The following is a 20,345-nucleotide window of genomic DNA, read 5'->3' on the forward strand; positions in this document are numbered from 1 at the left end:
GCTGAGCAGAGAGCCCGATGCGGGGCTCGATCCCAGGACCCTGGGATCATGACCTGAGCTGAAGGCAGAGGCTTTAACCCACTGAGCCACCCAGGCGCCCCATAAAGTAATCTGCTGCATTTAGATAGACTATTCTGTTAATGCTGTTTAAGTCCATCACTAGTAATCAGAAAACTACAAGATAAAACAGAAACAATCAACTTTATTGAAGCCGTCATATAGGAAGAAGTATAAGTCAGTTAATATTAAGTGTTGGTATGGCTATGGGATAAGTAATGGATACTCATAGACTGCTGATAGGTCTGTAAATTAATAGAAGCTCCTTGAAGAGTAGTGTAGGAATGATGTAGTAAGGCTCTCACCTGGAAACAAGGAGGTTTGATTACAAAGACACTATTTTTGAAGGTGTAGGCAGAGGAGCTGTTACCACCCTCAGACTGGAAAGAACAGGAAGTGAAGGTTCCTGGAACCCAGAAGGAGTGAATCTTGTCGAGGTGCAGTCCCCTTCAGTTAGGGTCACAGACAGCAGTCTTTCAGGGAGGAAAGCCAGGTGAATTAATACATGAACCTTGCTCTACTTCAGATATTCCACTGGGGTTCTCCGTTGGATAAACCCAACCAAGAGTTTAAAGGTCCTTTGAGGGCACCTGGGTGGCTCAGTGGGTTAAAGCCTCTGCCTTCAGCTCAGGTCATGATCCCAGAGTCCTGGGATCGAGTCCCGCATCGGGCTCTCTGCTCAGCGGGGAGCCTGCTTCCCTTCCTCTGTCTCTGCCTGCCTCTCTGCCTACTTGTGATCTCTGTCAAATAAATAAATAAAATCTTAAAAAAAAAATAAAGGTCCTTTGATGTGGTTCATAGATTCAGCTTCCCAGGGTGGTCTGGGGTGAGAGAAGATCTGGAAGGGCAAACAGAAACACCTGGCAACATCAGTAGTTAATGATATTGAAAATATCTGTGCCCTACAACTAGCTATTCCACTGCTAAATATAGCTAAAGAAACTTTGTCATGTATATATAAAGACACATACACAAGCATGTGCAGTAATACCGTTGAGGATAAATCCAAAATAACTCAAAACTGTATCAGTCGGCGGGACAGGTTGGTAAAATGTGGGATGGACATATGAAATATTATACAACCGTTCAAAGGAATTAATTACATCTTTGCTTTTTAAATGGATGCATTGGAAAACAATGTTGAGGGAAAAAGCAAATTGTAGGATGAAACAACATATGTATAACCCTGTATTAGTTGGGAATAGTTTTGGCATCATTAACAGAAAACCCAACCACAGTGACTTAATCGAAGACGAGATTATTTTTCTCACATTGAAGAGTCAGACTATCCAGAGAGGATGCAGCTAGCCCAGGGTATGTACAAGGAGGGTTCTTTCATTGTTCTTAGTGGATGGCTCCCTTTTATGGCTTCTAGGTATTTGGTAGCAGCCCCATATCAGTGCTTAAAATTATATCACTTTAGATTATTTGCCAATTCAGTTAACTTGGATTTTCCCATATCTTTAGTATTAGTTTTTGAATAGACATGAAATGAGTAAATATTTTTCAAGTCAGGTGAATTTAATGAATAAAAACCTGAGAAAATGTGTACTGTTCAGGTGGATAAACTCTGGCACCCCCTTTGGTGTATAAAATGTTTCAGGGAGATGAGGTCCTCTGTGACTTGGGAAGGTAAAAGTGTGTTAGGGTAGGTATCAAGCTGACTGTCTGACCACAACTGAGTCACACACCTCCGTACACCATCCAGTCTTCATCTGTATGGAACAGTAAGAATACAAACTCCAGGTCTCTCCACTATCACAAGAGGGTTTAATAAGCTTGCTTTATAGACAAATGGTTTCTACTTCTGATTTGTGGCTGCTTGCACCCCTCTGTATTTGAGTATGGTACAACCTGATAAAAAGGGAAAGGGGAAATAAAGGGACTCTTACCAGATAATTTATCATCTGTAATACCTACTAACTGTATCTTGTGGATTGTGAATACATCTCTGTCAGTTTAGACAATTTAAGTATTTTTAGTTATGTAACATTACATGATGGAAAATATTTCTCAAACAAAAATATAGTCCTGGCAATTAGAAAAATGAGACTTTTTTTCCTCATGTAGAGTATCATTTTTGTGTATGTAAGGCACTGTAATAAATACTTTAGATGAGTAATAACAAATTATAGGCTACCATTTATTTAATGTATGGCATATACTAGACATTGTAGAAAATTATAAGCCTTAGTTCACTAATCCTTGTAACAAACTTACAGGTTTAATTCAATAGGCTTATTGAAAAATAAATTGGTTAAATGACTGACATACAGTAAATGCCCAGTTGAAGATAATTTTTCAGTATGATTATTATTGTTATGTTCATGTCATAGATGAAGTGGCAGAGACTTGGAGGGCTTAGCTAGCTTTCTAAAAGCTGCACAGCTAGTAAGAGGCAGAGCTGAAACAGGAATACAGGTCTGCCTGGCCACAAATCTTCTAATTATAAAACTCTACAACCCCTTCTATGTCACTACATTGAACACTTTTTTTTTTTTAAAGATTTTATTTATTTATTTGACAGACAGAGATCACAAGTAGACAGAGAGGCAGGCAGAGAGAGAGGAGGAAGCAGGCTCCCTGCTGAGCAGAGCCTGATGCGGGGCTTGATCCCAAGACTCTGGGATCATGACCTGAGCCAAAGGCAGAGGCTTTAACCCACTGAGCCACCCAACTGCCCCTACACTGAACACTCTTAACAACAACCCTAGCTCAGGATAATCTTGATTTTTCAAATTAGGAAACTAAGTTTCAGAGAAAATAATTATTAATAATAATCATGTATTTCATGACTTATGCAAGGCACTGCTGGTGATAGCTGGGGTCCTTAGGAAGCAGATACTGAGGTGAAGATTAGCATACTGGACATTTCTTTGGGAATGCTCCGGAGAGCAACACCTGTGCAAGGGAAGGGAGGAGGCAGGAGTGGACAGATTGGAGAGAGATCACAGCCTCTCTGAAGACTTCAGCCAGGCCCACCGGGAGCTCTGCAGCAGGGTGGTCCTTTAGGGTTATCTTGAGTTGGGATGAGGTCCCCTGTAGGTGGGACCTTTAAACCCCTAGGTTGATTAGCCATCTCTGGAAGTAGCTTCGGGGAAGCTGTTGCTTTGGGGAAGGCAGCTTGTTTTACTGGAAAAAACTCCCAAAGAGGCCTGTCTGCTCCCTGCACTCAGAGCGGCTGGGGCAGTAAGTCCTTTACTCCTAAAGGGAGATCTAGGAGCCACATCACAGAAGCCACTTAGGGAACCAAAAACTTACTAAGAACAAAATCTGCATTTTTTTCTTTCATGCTATAAGGCCATTCCTATTTTATCTAGAAGCTGATTTAGGGGCTTTTTGTAACAACTTTAATTTTTCATTTCTCCATTTTAAGTCCAGTTTTGGTTGGCTACAGCTAACCATGACTATATTATAGTACTGCCACTAATATGAAAATTAATTATAATATTACCCCTTACTGGAATAGTTACAGTATTACTGAAGAAGGCATTATTCTGAATCAGTCTTAGAAATAATCTATTTTACAGATGAGGAAATCAAGAATGTATACAGTAATGACAACAGCACTGGAACCTAGGCTACTTTCTATTTTATGTACACTGGAGAGGTGAGAGACAGGTTAGGGGGTGAGCAGGAAGAGGGAGCATGTTAACAGTGACATGGATTTCAAAAGGAAAAAAAGTAAGAGATTAAAGTGTTTGAAAGACTCCCAAGAAGAAAATTCATGGAAACAATTATGAAAGATCAGTCAAAAAGAAAAAGGTGATATTATTATTTTACTGAGAGAAGTCCAGAGATGGTGCCACTCCTGAAAATGTCCTTATTTTATTTTATTTAATGGTAAAGAAAATACTGTAATGCAGTATTAAAAATTTGTTCATTTTGTTTAGAATATTGATAAGATAGTCTTAACTTATAGGTACAAAAATATAATAGAACATTACTCAAATAGCTTAGAATTGGTTTCTCTAATAACTAACAAATGTGTCACATAAGTCCAGTATAACATTTTTATTGGCACTTGAAATAAATGTATTACTCACTAGTGGATGTGCCAGAAAGAAAATCCCCACCCTATTTCCACCCCCACAGAGCTACAAATTATTTATTAAGCAGCGACAGAGTGACTTGGAGTCAAACAGAAGTCATCATGGTTATCTGTGTTCTTAAAGATTAACTTTCACATAGTGTTAAGATCAAAAAATGTTTCACTCTAAAATCATTCCATAAAATAAACCAAAACTCGATTTTGCTTCTGGTGCTTGAAATTGTAACTGGCTTAATTTCTGAGTGATACCTTTTTAAAATTTTAAATAGCCTGTTTTCTGTATTTACTAAATGCAGTAAATTTAAGTTAGGTATTAGCTGAAATACCTCCCACAGGAAAGCTTTCAAAATTGAGAGTGTAGCCTTGCTTTACCCATCATTTATCTAGCCCTAATGTATCCTAGTCAAGCCTAGGTGGGTCTTTCCCTTCTGTTTCCAATAGACTTTAGGTGCTCTGAGAATTTTTGGCATTGTATGATATTAACCTAGGACTAGGTAAAGCCTACGTGAGAAGTATTTAGCTAATGTTTCTGGCTTCAAAAAAATTTTGTACACTCTTCTGGGCCAAGCACTATACTAAGCTCATAGCAGATACCCTAGAAATATTGGTTAAGGAATTCCTCTGCCAGGATGGAAGTGTGAGGAGCAGCATGGTATTACTCCCCAGAGAAACAAATAAAGCTAGAGAAAGCTATAAAAATACCACCTTTATTTAAAGTCTCTGGAAAGAATCCTAAGGGCTCAGAACCAATGAGGAAAACATTTACGCAAGGAAATCTACTAAAACTCGGGAAGAATATTAAATCATGATCCATTCTCTCCCTTACAACCTGCTCCTTGCAGCCCAAGTCAGCTCAGCTTTGCAGGAGCTCCACTCTGGGACAATGTGGTCAAGAGGATGGGCTGCCTCTCCCTTAAGCTACCAAATTAGGATTACCATATCTCATCTGGACAAACCACCAGCTTTCTTATGCTCCTCCAACTCTGAGCTTAAGTGGCTAAATTCTGGTGCATAGCTGGTTGAGTTAAGGGCTTTATCCTTCCATTGAGTCGCACGGGATAATGAGTGGATCCCAGAAACTGCAGATTACTGGAGCCTGATCTCTCTCAGTCCAGCTCACTTATAGGGCAGAGTTGTGAGAAGCAACCCAGTAGACCAGAGGCTACCGCCTTACCCAGCACTCAGAAAGTGGCTCAGAGTTGTTGCCCAGGGGTAGAATCTGTCTGTAAGGAGAGCTTGAAACTTCTCCCCAAAGGAACTGACTTTATTTGAAAGAGAATGTGGAGAAAATCAAGCCTAAGGTCATCCTCAGAGACAATAGCTTTTTATTTTTTAATATTTTATTATGTAATTTACCATACAGTACATCATTGGTTTTTGATGTAGTATTCCACGATTCATTGTTTGCGTATAACACCCAGTGCCCCATACAATACATATTCTTAATTAGGAGCAACAAGCTAAACCATAGGCCAGCTAGTTCACCAGAGAGAACCAGGGAAAGAGACAGCCAAGAAGGGCCCTCCCCTGGTTGGGGTAAACCTCAAAATCTGACTTTCCATCAGACTCCTGGGCATGCCATGTGAGCAATCAACCAGTAATTAGTGGAACCTGAGGGTTGGGTATAATACCAAATGTAGCAGACAGCCTATCAGAATAATCAGAAAAGGAGACAGCTAAAAAGGGCCCTGGAACTTAGAAGTCTCAAGAGATTCCTACATGTTAAGATGTACGTGTGGTGAATCCTAGAGCAACCATGAAGAAAATAACTAAAAAATACGGTGAAAAAAATCATTAAAAGACGTTTTTCTATGTAAGTCATATAGAAAACAAGAGTAAAATGATGGACATTTCTGTCCAGTATATCAATAATACACAAATAGTAACAGGAATGTGGGTGGATTAAACAATCAAAAGGCAGAGGCTGTCTATAAATTAAGACAACTCTTAGTTGTAACTCTGTGACCTTCGACTAGATTGGTGAACTACAGGTTGGGGGGGCTAAATCTGGGCAACCACCTGTTTTTCTAAGTAAAATTTTCTCCTACCACACTCACTTCCATTCATTTACGTATTGCCTACAGGTGCTTCTGCACTGCAATAGCTGTGTTAAGAAGTTGTGACACAGACCGCATGGCCTGTAAAGCCTAACATATTGACTATCTGGCCCTTTATAAGAAAGTCTGCTGACTAAACTAAAGGAAAACTAACTAAAGGAAACCCAGTTTGGAAGTTCTTCTTTAACTAATTCTATTCCCGAGGGTAGTAAAAAGCAAGGCCATCATTTAAGAGTGAGATGAGGAGGAGGTCTTAGAACTTTGAGGACAGAGAATCATAAAGTAGTTATTCAGTGAAAAAGCTGGTAGACATACTGGGGAGATCGAATAGAGTTGCCAGGTGGCACTAAGCACCCCACTTAAGGAGAGTGGCAAGTATGCATGCTTATCTTTCTTTGAAAGAGGTGCTTAAAATGGATTATTTGGGTTCCAAAGCTGATTCTAAGATATAGGAACATTTTTGATCACAACTAATTAAAAATTGAATGCTAGTTAATTAAAGATTTTCTACTTTCAACTGCATAGAATTAACACTTGATTTACATTTCTATCTGTGTGGTTTTAGAGGGATCACTGTAGGAATTGTTTTAAGAAGAGAAGAAAAATGATTTGTACTATCCTGTAAAAGAATGACTATTCCAGAAGATACACCCCTCTTACAGTAAAGCACTATAATTAAGTCAACAGGGTAGGAAGAGGCTTATTATACTCTAGGTAAAATTAGCAATTTTTAAGTGATGAGGAAAATCTAATTTATTCTGTTGATACTTTATGCATGAAGAAAGAATTTTTTTTTTTTAAAGGATTTATTTGAGAGAGAGAGAAAGCATAAGCAGGGGGAGGGGCAGAAGGAGAAGGACTCACTGCTGGGCAGGTAGCCTGATGCGGGACTCACTCAATCCCAGGACCCCGGGATCAGGATCTGAGCCAAAGATAGACACTTAACCGACTGAGCCACCCAGACACCCCTGAAGAAACAATTTAATCACAACAAATGCTGGCCTATTTATTTTCAGTCTGTAATCTGAAAATTATACTATATTTGTCAAGGAAGTAAAAACATACTTAGAATATGCAGATAAAATGGACTTTACAGTATTTCTTTGCCTTGAATAACTAATTATGTTGAAGTACATTGGGGCAGATCACTATTTTTTATTTTTTTACTATTTTTTATTTTAAGGACTATAGTAATCTCTTTGGAAAGCAAGTATTTTATCAGTTTGCATTTCATAGTTCATGCTAGTATTTGAGAGATGCATACAGTTTGGTTTGATTAGAGGAAAAAAACCATGACCTATTTAGCCATAGACAAGATCATCTTTAAGATAAACTGAGGTGAAAGACTACTGTTAAATAATCAGGTAGTATGTCTGTTTTGTTTTGTTTTTAAGGAAACTAACTAACTAACTTCTGTTTGCCTAAGTGTGTTAGGAGTAAAACACGATCTGTGTTGAAAGAAGAACCTATTCTATCCTAGTCTAGTTTAGTTCTAAGTCTTGAGCCCATTTAAATTGAGGGATATCAGATTAAAAAAAAAAAAGTCTTGCTATGGCACTTAGGATAAAATGTCAGACACCAGTTTCTTCCAGTAATATATGGTGGAGTATATTCTCAGAAAAGGAACGATGCAAGTCTTGCTGCTTTGATACATACATACAAGAGCAGAAATGACCACTAATTATAGTTCCTTATACTACTCTTATTTTCTACAATTTTTTCCTTTTGCTTGAGGTTTACCTTTCAGCAGTTGTAGATCAACTGTATCTGTTCTAAGTATGGTAGTAAGTCAAGCCAGATTTAACTATTATATTCCTGTGAAATTGGGCCTGACATTTTTTACCTTCACTTTTAAAATCTGAGTATCATCATCTTGATTTTGAAAAACCAAAATCATGTATTACACTTCTTCAGATTGATATGAGGAATTACTTTCCACATGCTACTCACTTTCAAAACATCTTTAAGAATGTTACACATAGGGGTGCCTGGTGGCTCAGTCATTGGCCGTCTGCCTTTAGCTCAGGTCACGATCCCGGGGTCCTGGGATCAAGCCCTGCATTGGGCTTCCTGCTTGGCAGGAAACCTGCTTCTCCCTCTCCCACTCCCCCTCCTTGTGTTGTCTCTTTCTCTGTCAAATAAATAAATAAAATCTTAAAAAAAAAAAAAGAATGTTACACATAGTACACATCATAGTTCCTATGGATGCATTACATAAAAAATTTTAAGGTACTTTGTGCTTTCTATACTATTTTCTAAATTTTCTTTTTAAATTTACATTTGAAATATTCTCCCTAAGTTTTTAATCCATAATTCAAAAAAAAATTTTTTAAAAGATTTTATTTATGTATTTAACAGAGAGAGAGAGAGATCACAAATAGGCAGGGAGGCAGGCAGAGAGAGGAGGAAGCAGGCTCTCCGCGGAGCAGAGAGCCTGATGTGGGGCTCGATCCCAGGACCCTGGGATCATGACCTGAGCCGAAGGCAGAGGCTTTAACCCACTGAGCCACCCAGGCGCCCCCATAATTCAAAATTTTTACATTTTATTCTTATCCTTTGCATTCTCTGAAATAATTTCAAAATTATTAATTTCCTAATGTTATATAACAAAAAAATTAAATAAATTCCTTATAATAATGGAAGAGAAAAATAAAGACTAAAAAAAGGGTACTAACTAATGAACATTTTACAAATTCCGTATAAGATTCACTGTGACAAAGGAACTTTTTTAAAAATTATTTTATTCTTTTCATCATAAGTGCCCTGTTTAAGCCCCATCAACTATTTCCCCCATCTCCCACCCACCTCTAGTAGCCACCTGTTTGTTCTCTACACTTAAAAATCAGGAACACACTGCTTTTAAATGTCAAAGAATATTAGATAAAACTTTTATTTTGAATGTGATTTAGAATTATAGAATCAAACTTAAGAATCACTTGTAATTTACTGCTTGATCAAAATTAACATAACAGTATAGCAAATTATGTTTTTAACTCAAACTGACAAACCATCTTCTAAAGAAACTTTTTGCTCTATGCAATCATAATTTCTCCTATGGAGTATCAGCAAATAATGTAGTTATACTGTGCCAGAAATAGTTAAAAGCAACATTCGTAGGTAATTTGAATTATACATACATTATTCAAAACAAATGTTATGGTTATTTTCTCTGGAAGGTTAGCTTGCAAACAAAAAGAAGAAACCCAAATCCGCATACTGTAATAGCCGTCCTCTTCAAAATTCTGCTATTCCATGTTGATACTTCTTCCCTTAATGGTATGTGAGTTGGATCATTTTCTTGCTCATTTTGCAACTAATATTTAGTATGAGAAAATGAAAAGAGTTAATGTACAGTACACTGAAAATATCTTTGATTTTTAAAAATAAAATATCCATGTTAATTCAGTTGATGTAGAGGCAGCCAATGCAAGATTTCCATGGAAGATTTAAAGTGGACACATACGTCTTAAAAAACCATCTTTTTTGCCTAGGATCCCATCATGGTGAATTAGTTTCACATTAAGAATAAATGCTTTGATAGATTATTACATTTTAAAATCATGTTTTTTTATCAAGAGATAAAGTTCCTTGAATGTTTCTATTTTTACTTACAGGCAATGACAATTGCTATTTTTCCCTCTGTATTTAAATATTAAATGATTTCTTACAAACTAGTAAACCATCCTTATAGTATACCTACAATACAAGAAATTTATCAAAAACTAGAGGATTTAATGCTATTGCTAGAAGTTTAATCCTTTATTTAAATATAATTGTAGGAACAAATACTAACAAAAACTTAAGTGGCTCTTTTAGGACTTCTTAGCAATGAAAGCACATGACCCAGTCAGTTTCTAAATACTCCTACAGAACTCTGTTGCTAAAGAAGGCCCCCCAACCATGTGTGTGGGTTGTATGTATGTGTAGGAGAGAGAGATAGTTGATGGGGGAGGAGCAGAAGGAGAATGAGCAGAAGCCAAAAGATCTTCAAAAGATAAAAAGAATCAGGCACATTTATAGAGTGATATATACTAGAAACATACTGGGCTAGAGTGGTGACATAAATATTTTCAACATTAGCAAGAATAACTACATCTAAAATCTACAGTGTAAATATTTAATTTAAAAAGCTTGCAAAATTATTTTTAAATTTACAGCAGAAAACAGACTTCAATGCCAATCTCCTTAATACTGTATTCTTGGCCTGACTTCCAAATGGCTTCATTCAGTAACAGATTCCTTTTTGACACTGATGCTCCATTTACTGAATCCTGAGACAGCCATTCCTTTTATTAACCAATTACTTAGAATGACCCTTTCTGACAGGAGCCTGTCAGTGTGTTGCTTTGAAAGAGAGTGATGTGGTGTTAAAGTCTAGCCTTGACCTTTCCTACCCTCTCTGTTACCTCCATACACTTATCTATGGTAACTCATATTTTTTTAAAAAATTTGCTTCAGTTATTATTGGTAAACTGAAGTATCATAAGCTTAACAGGCATAATAGCATATTCCCATATCTGGAAGCCTTCACAGTTCCCTAAATCAAATTTCATGGTGATTACTACTTTAGACTAATCCAGAAAAACCAATATAAAGCTTGCTCAAAAATTAAGACTTTTCTGACCAAAGAACTGTATGTGCCATTATTATAAACCAATAAATGTATTTTCAAGGCTGGTTCTTATATAGAAATATATAAATTTAAAGTAGAGAAGGCCATAGAAAAAAGACTTTATGTTTAGCTAAAGAAAGCTAAGGTTTTTCCTTATAGGTACACATTATTAAGATAAATATCACGGTACCTGATTGAATTATTTATGTTTTAGAGTCAAAGTCACCCCTAAAGCAGTGCTTCTTAATTTCATTCCTTTAGGAAAAACCTGTCCTCTCTCTCTTATTTCATCTCAGTCTTCTTCCCCCTCCCCAAATGTTTTTAGTTCATCTTGGAGAGAACAAATAATTACCAGTCCTGAGGAAAGATGTCTTGGGGGAATTTCCTATACTAAACATTAAAGGATGATGCTTTGCAGGAAGTATCTTTACATAGTCCATCCAAATTTCCCCTGGATCTTCATGAAAAATACCACGCTACGTAAAATCAATACAATTTTCCTTCACTTCTTCAAGATGATGAAGGTAGTGAAGATGAGTGGTGCTATAATTCTCATGTTGTCAACAAGTTCAGAAAGTAGAAAATTAGATTTTTATATGAGAAAGGTTGTTTGAAGACTGGTACGAATTAAAGGAACACAAAAGTGGAAGGAGTGTAGTTAGGAGACTAATGGGTAGCACAGTTGCCTGACATACAGTAGACACTCTTATGATTGTGAATGAATAAATGTCAGAGATAATACAACTTCTAAGATTCCTCTTTCTCTAGAAAGGAGGTATTGTCTACAAGAATTCTGAGATATACTGCTCATTTGGCCCATTTAAAATTTATTTATTCCCTTATTATTTTGTAAAATTTGCTTCACAATTTTCTACTCACTTTTAAAAAAGACTCCTTCAATTGAACATTTGGTCATAGCTAGGATGACCAATTACCTGGAACATGTATAAAGTTGATTTTGAGAAGAACCTTTTTTGATAAAATATTAATGAAAATATCAAATGACTTATGGGTTGAACATCTACAAATTTAAAGAATAATCTGACATTCACACTTCAGCTATTTCACAAAAAAATTATAGATACCAAAGATATTTATTAAATAGACTAGGAGAACTCAGAAGTGAGTTCTTAAGTCAAATGAAAGTGTTTTCCTTTATTACATATCTTCAACAGAGTTCCCTATTTCAGCAACTTAGATCTTGTTATAGCCAATTTTCTTAAGGGGGGGAATATCATCTGTCCTTAAATCCAGATATATAGTTCTATATGAATACAGAAACAACACCAAAAAAAGCCCACACTCTTTAAGAAAGTCTAGAAAATAGAATATTTCATCTAAAAATCTATCTCATCAACAGAACTGATAAACATGTCATTTTCGTAATTTTTCATCTGTGTATTTATATGTAAGAAAGAATATAACTTCACATCTTTAACATGGTGATCCTTGATTTTCATTATATAGTTTTGGCTGCATATCATTATAACAAATGGGTGTACCATAATTGGTTAAATCATTCTCCTGGCATAAGACATTATGGCACATACAATTTTGGAATCATTAAATTATTGATAGATACAAATATTTTTACGGTCCTTGGCATATCTTGCCAAACTGTTTCTGAAAGAGGTTGTGACACCAGTCTCACATGAAAATAGCAACTTGGTGAATAACCAGTAATGGGTATGGTGATGCATTCTACCTTGCTAATTTAAAAGACGAAAATCATAGATCTTGTTCTTTTAGTCTGCGTTCCTATAATAACCCACAAAGTTTGTTTCTTATATTTCTTCATTCTTTCCTTCCTTTATCCACTTGTCTACTGGGAGCTTAAGTCAGAACTTTGTCAGAACTGCTTCATCATCTGACATATTATTTGTATATCATTTCCCCTTTCAAAATATTAAATACATACCTTCTGAATTAAATCTTTTAGTTTGCAGACCTCTTCACTCAAATCTTCAACATTACTAACCAGTTCTTCACAAACTGAAGTAAAATTCCGGGGAGAAGCCCATTCTAGTACTATCTGTGAATATTTTCAAAAGTCACATTTTAAAGAATGGGAAATGATGGTTTATAACTTTGTACCTACAAAAATTACAGAGTATTCTCACCCATTAAATTATGTAACTGAAAAGCATTTTTTGTTCAGGATAAATTCTGACGCCAAAAAGAAGTTAGTGATTTTATATAGTCACATCAGTTTCTTGAATACATTTATAAAATATATGTATATATGACTTTATGGAGACTAATATTTAGTAATAATAGAATTTATGGTGAACAAATAAATTCATGAAGGTTTTAAGAATGATAAGACCCCTATATTAGTGTTACATAAATATCAGAGGAAAACAAGTGCATTAAGTATTTTTCACTATAAACAAATAGCTAAAACCAAATCACATGAAAAACTCTACAAAAAAAGTTTGCTTTTACAGGTCACTTACACTTTCTCTATTTAACTTTCCCTTCATTAACAAACCTTATATTGATATGGTTTTTAATAACACTCAACACATTGTTTTGTTTCAACCTTCACTTGGGTCTCCTGTCACTTTATATTTTAAACAACTATATTCCCCTTAAGAAATGTTAAGCTCAATACACAGATCAGTTTAATTTTTGGTCTAACTCATTTTCCTTTACTTGAACACAGTTCTTTAATTAATTAGTATATAAAGGAGTAATAATTAAACATATTGACTTATTTACATTTTATGTGACTTATAATTTTAACAGACCACTGTTTAGAGAATTATCATTAACTTATCTGGAATGTTCTTCAGCACTCATACTTTTCTTAACAAGTTTTATAGAATACCTTGTGAGAATTTACAGGCAACTCAGTTATGATATTCTGTACAGCTGTTATTAAATGGCCACACTGTTTGTTTAATTTCAGAAGAAAGTTGAGGAACTCATCACCACTAAAGAGAGGAAACAAGTAGGAATCACTAATATGAGCAATTTACTTCATTTTACTGGGTTAGTTACTCAATGTCTAGTCATAATATTTACTATATTCTTTAAAAGTATTTATAGAATAGCTAATATGTATTAGCTATGAATTAGACATTGGGTATACAAAGAAAACAAGTCTCCAATCTTGAGGATCTCGAGCTTCAGCAGGAGAGGAAGACACAGAATTATAATCTCATTATTCAAAGGCACATATAAAGAAGGAATATAAAAGTATCAATATTGAGTATCTACTACATGAAGGCAATGCACTGATTATTTTACATTTACCATTCTTTAATTCCTCCCTACAACTCCTATAAGGCAGATGTTAACATTAGCTTATAGTTGAGACATCTAAAACTTGGAGATAATGAACTTAGTATAATGGGAATAGAGAATTCGTAATGCTTCACAGAGATGGTACTTGAATATAAATTTACACAGTCTAAATGAATAAAAGGAAAATACATACCTTTCTTGTGATGCATAATTTTCAGGGCCACTGAATATTGCCAAGCGCGTTGTAAAAATCACAACTTTTTATTATACATTCATCATATACTGTGTGAATGGCTGCCCACTCCCCACCCCAGAACTCTACAATACACCTCCTGTTAGAATGTATGTCTCTTTTCCCTGTGCCATAAGAGCAACATGTCCTGGGTAGGGCTGTTTCTCCAGCCTATTCTCAGAATAATAACAAGAAGGAGATCCATTTCAGGTGCAGCCATGATACATGTGCTCAAGAAATAAATTTTGTTATTATAAATAATTAAGAAGTTATTTTTTTAAGTTTAGTGCTTTTATTTTTATTTATTTTATTTTTAATTGGGATGGATTAAAAAGAGGCATAAAGGAAATTTCTGGGATGACAGAAGTTATTTCTTACTGCAGCATGACATGGTGTAAATTAAAACAATAGGCCATGTTTTAAAAGTGTGAAGTCAAGTATTGGGATAAAATTTAGCACCAAGAACCATAAGATATCTGGGAATAAACCTAACCAAAGAGGTAAAGGATCTGTACTCGAGGAACTACAGAACACTCACGAAAGAAATTAAAGAAGACGCAAAAAGATGGAAGAGCATTCCATGCTCATGGATTGGAAGAATAAACATTGTTAACATGTCTATACTGCCCAGAACAATCTATACTTTCAATGCCATCCCAACCAAAATTCCACCGGCATTCTTCAAAGAGCTGGAACAAACAATCCTAAAATTTGTATGGAACCAGAAGAGACCCCAAATCGCTAAGGAAATGTTGAAAAAGAAAAACAAAACGGGGCATCATGTTGCCTGATTTCAAGCTTTACTAAAAAGCTGTGATCACCAAGACAGCATAGTACTGGCACAAAAACAGACATATAGACCAGTGGAACAGAGTAGAGAGCCCAGATATGGACCCTCAACTCTATGGTCAAATAATCTTCGACAAAGCAGGAAAAAATATACAGTGGAAAAAAGACAATCTCTTCAATAAATGGTGCTGGGAAAATTGGACAGCTATGTGTAGAAGAATGAAACTCAACCATTCTCTTACACCATACACAAAGGTAAACTCGGAATGGATAAAAGACCTCAACGTAGGGCAGGAATCTATCAAAATCCTAGAGGAGAACATAGGCAGTAACCTCTTCGACATCGGCCACAGCAACTTCTTTCAAGATATGTCTCCAAAGGCAAAGGAAACAAAAGCAAAAATGAACTTTTGGGACTTCATCAAGATAAAAAGCTTCTGCACAGCAAAGGAAACAGTCAACAAAACAAGAGGCAACCCACAGAATGGGAGAAGATATCCACAAAAGACACTACAGACAAAGGGCTGATATCCAAGATCTATAAAGAATTCCTCAAACTCAACACACACAAAACAGATAATAACATCAAAAAATGGGCAGAAGACATGAACAGACACTTCTCCAAAGAAGACATACAAATGGCTAACAGACATGAAAAAATGTTCATCATCATTAGCCATCATGGAGATTCGAATCGAAACACTGAGATACCACCTTATACAGTTAGAAAGGCCAAAATCAACAAGACAGGGAAAAACAAGTATTGGAGAGGATGTGGAGAAAGGGGAACCCTCTTACACTATTGGTGGGAATGCAAGTTGGTGCAGCCACTTTGGAAAACAATGTGGAGATTCCTTAAGAAATTAAAAATAGAGCTACCTTATGACCCTGCAACTGCACTATTGAGTATTTACCTCAAAGATACAGATGTAGTGAAAAGAAGGGCCATCTGCACTCCAATGTTCACAGCAGCAATGGCCACAGTGGCCAAACTGTGGAAAGAACCAAGATGCCCTTCAACAGACAAATGGATAAAGAAGATATGGTCCTTATCTACAATGGAGTATTATGTCTCCATCAGAAAGGATGAATACCCAACTTTTGTATCAACATGGATGGGACTGGAGGAGATTATGCTGAGTCAAATAAGTCAAGCAGAGAGTCAATTATCATACAGTTTTACTTACTTGTGGAGCATAAGGAATAATACGGAAGACATTGGGAGATAGATGTGAGTTGGGGGAAATCGGAGGGGGAGACAAGCTATGAGAGAATGTAGACTCTGAGAAACAAACTGAGGGTTTTGGAGGGGAGGGGGCTGGGAGGTTGGGTAAGCCTGGTGGTGGGTATTAAAGAGGGCACTCTGCTAGAGTATCTCCTTACAGCACACATTTTCTTCCAGTATTTTTCATATGCATTTATACAACTGGTATTATACCTCATACTCCATTTAATATTTGCCTTTTATACTTATGAGTATTTTTTAAAGTCTTAAAATAATTTGAAGGACAGAATAGAATATATTAATGCAATGTAATTCAACCATTCCCCTGATGTTAAATATTTAGAGTTTCTAATTTTGGAATGTTTATAAATAATAGATGTGAACAATATATTTTTATATAAATTCTGTATCTTCTTTTTAGAGGAGAAATAGTTTCCTTAATGGACACAGTTATGAGATGTTTTTGATATATTTGAGTAAATGTCAGGTAGGCTCAGAGAAAAGGTCTGGACATAAACTGTTGAAAATGTCAAGATATGGATGAAAGCTTACTATTTCAGTTCAAAATATGTCAAGGTAGTAACGGAATAGTTATTATTTTTAAATTGCATTCTCTAATTCTGCAAACATAGTAACGCTAAGTGTAGAAAAAAGTAAATGTACTGTGCATGTGTTCTTGTAACAGACTATTTTAGAAAATTTAACACATAGAAGGAAAGTATTATAAAATAAATCAGTAGCTAGATTGTTGAAGTCACATTACCAGAAGATTATAATCAATCAGTTCAACTTTTCCTGCTGTTAGTTTTCTTATGACTTAATGACTAATTTCTTCTTTAAAGAATGACTTTGAACAAATGGGAAGTAAAACCTTTTTCATAACAGCATGTAAACAAAGTCTGTGATTTAATAACAAGGTCAAATTCCTGGAATATATGTCTGCCAGTTATATTTTTTTAAAAATCCAGCAGTTTTAATAAGTGAACCATTCAGGATTCTGCACATTCTTGTCTATTAAATTCCACAAAGTAAATTCTTACAGGCAACTCTGTCATCATATAAATAAGTTACATTAAAATTTTTAATTTCCAATTTAGTTCACATAGAACTTAAAATATTCCTTTTTTTAACTTATGGTTAAAAAGTTAAAAAGTTAACTTTAAGTTAAAAAAATTAAGAAAAGTAACAGAGATTCAAGAAGTTTTGCTGATTTTAAGTTCTCACAACTGAAATCCTTTCAAATATTTAAAAATGTTGAAATATTTAAGAGTTATAATATTATTATGAGACAATATTGAGGCATTATTTTGAATAAAGATCATCTTATAAGGAAAAAGTTAAGAGAAATAATTCCATCTTGCAATAAGCTTTTTAGAGAAATCTGGATCATCTAAACTATCTCATGGAAAACTTCCCTAAATACTAAAATGTGGACATCTATCATTTATTTTTATATATGTTTATGTTTATTTTAGTTGCAGTGTTCATTATAGTTGCAATGTTACTTTTAGACAGGATACATTAGTGCTGATAGTACTGCATTTGTAAGTATATTTATAAGATAGAACTTGGATAAAACTTACGGGAATTAGGATGAGCGAAAAAAGCAAATCAAAAAAGGATGCATACTGTATGATTCCATTTAGGTAACATTCATGAATAATAACATTATCATGAATAATATCATTATCAAGATGGACAACAAATTATTGATTGTTAGGGATGGGGGGATGGTCTGTCTATAAGGGAGTAGTGTGAAGGAGATTTATGGTAGTAAGTATAGTGATTGTGGCAGTGGTTACATGAAGATACACACGAGATAAGACTGAATAAAGCGATACATATACATACAAATGAACACATATTTAACTGGTGAACTACAAATAAGCTATGTGGATTGTATCACATATGTCAGTTTTCTGGTTTTAATATTGTACTACAGTTATACAAGATATTAGTACTGGGCAAGACTGAGTAAAGAATGCATGGGACCTTCCTGAACATCTCTTTACAGTTCCCTGTAATTCTATAATTATTTCACTTTAAAAGTTAAGCAATTTACTGCCCCACAAAATATTAAAAAAATATAATTATTTTTAAAATAGGTTTTAGATTACTAATATTACTAATAATCAGTGCTTGACATGTTTACAATATTGAAACTGAGCTTTATATATTGACAACATAATTCCTTAAAGAGTAAGGCTGAAAACACAGCTGAACTACACTGCAAATACTTTCTTATTGCCCTGTGAAAAAATTACTACTCTGAATTTTCAACAAAGAATTCAAGCTTTACTACAAAAAGCATGGGGTCTCGTATAGTTCATTTAACAAAAGGCAATGAAGAAATAAAAGAATGTTTCTAGCTGAGTTAACAAGAAGATGCACTGTTTTGCTTTTTGGTAAAATGACTTTATAAAAATTGATGTTATAAAGTACCTCCTACTTCAGAACACAATATATTGTAAAATGAACTATCCATTTCATTGGGAAAATGACTATCAAGTAAAAAGACTCAGAAACTATCAAAATTAAACATTTTAGTTCTTTTTTAAGAACAGCTGATTCTAAACAATATTAATGTTAATTTTACCTGATTTCCAACTTTGCCACTTCAGGTAATTCTCCAAATTTTATCTCTTCTACTTCTAGTTCTTTAAGAGCAGCCAGAATTTTTTGCTGATCTTTACTGGTAATTCCATTCTAAGTAAAAATAATTTTAAGGTGCAACAGGACAGTCATACTTGAGTAATTTAATATTCAATATTACTAAAGAAGTTTTCTACTTGATTAATTCACATCTTGAAAAAACAAAAAAACAAGTAAGAAACACACTGAAAAGTAGATGGTTTACTTTTACTTGTGACTGACAAGGTTATATCATTAAAAAGATATCTAGTGACTATAGCCAATTTTTTGCAAAACTGGATTCTAAAAGCAAATTATAAGATATTAAAATTTCCAAAACCACCACAGTAAAACAATTTTTCCTTCAAAGTATTATTCAAAATATTATCAGTGATTAAATAAGGATTATGTCTTCTTTTGTCTTTACTTTTAGTACTAACTAACTAAATTTTCTCTCCTGGATTAAACTAAGTAGTATGTTTATTTTGACTTATTGTAATACTGAAGATTTCAAGTTTCCAATGTATTCATGGAGGAAGATTATTACTTTTCAGGTATTCTATTAAAGTATCTATAGTGTTTCCTAAGCTTATTTTCCAATTGTTACTTAATAATACTAGATGGCAAAATAATAGGTCTTGATCTTTTTGAGAACCTAGCAAAAGGTGGTATTTGGAGGACACATATGCATACCTATGTACAAAAAAAGCCACCTCTTATTTCTAAGTAAATTGTTTTATAAAACTATTTCAGATTTAGAAATGAAGCAGCAGTTTTAATTGAGATGCCATGATTAATCTGAAGAAAAAAGCAAATTCATACTGTAAAAGATTTTAAATATGTTATTCATAATCATATCTAATAAAAAACCTATCAAAAGACAATTTAAAGTCTGTACCTCTAGGATTTTTAAAATAGAAAATAAAAGCATCCAGAATCCTTAAAATATGAACGAATGTCTGGAGTTTTTGAAACTGACACTAACCTTTGTAAATTCATCTTTCCTCATGGTCAAAAGGTGTCTTAAGGTTATATCTCTTTCCTGTAGAATAGAAAAAAAGGTTATATCTCTTTCCTGTAGAATAGAAAAAATGCAACATTTTGATACAAATACAACATAAGAAAGGGAAGTAGGCAACTGTCCTAAATTAGTCAGTTATATGCTACCCTCCTAAATAACTTTCAGTTCTAAATGGGAATAGGATATGTAGGTATAGAACTATACTACAGTAGTAGTATACTGTCTATAGGGTAGACAGTAGAGTGTCATTATATATGTAATTACCTAAAAAAGTACAAACATAGCCAGTTTCCCAGATTCAAAGAAAATCATTATAACATATCTGCTCACATAAGTAGAAAGAGTTTTATAAAATTTGATTAACATTATATTTTATGAATATTTTTAAATTTCTACTTGCATATTAAGTAATCAATAACAT

At 34.5% G+C, this 20,345-nt stretch overlaps 1 protein-coding gene across 1 annotated transcript in view; it reads right to left on the minus strand.

Moving 5' to 3' along the window:
- Positions 1 to 9,325: 9,325 nt before the first annotated feature.
- Positions 9,326 to 20,345, minus strand: part of ASZ1 (ankyrin repeat, SAM and basic leucine zipper domain containing 1) — a gene marked incomplete at both ends in the record, with an annotated part of 54,795 nt that continues 43,775 nt past the window's right edge. The window contains 5 exons of the mRNA XM_080818843.1: positions 9,326 to 9,478; positions 12,696 to 12,809; positions 13,608 to 13,713; positions 18,869 to 18,978; positions 19,889 to 19,945. Of these exons, the coding sequence (XP_080674969.1) occupies positions 9,326 to 9,478; positions 12,696 to 12,809; positions 13,608 to 13,713; positions 18,869 to 18,978; positions 19,889 to 19,945 (540 nt within the window). The remainder of the gene's footprint in view (positions 9,479 to 12,695; positions 12,810 to 13,607; positions 13,714 to 18,868; positions 18,979 to 19,888; positions 19,946 to 20,345) is intronic.

This window comes from Martes martes (assembly GCF_963455335.1).
Source record: "Martes martes genome assembly, chromosome: 11".
Taxonomy (NCBI): Eukaryota; Metazoa; Chordata; class Mammalia; order Carnivora; family Mustelidae; genus Martes; species Martes martes.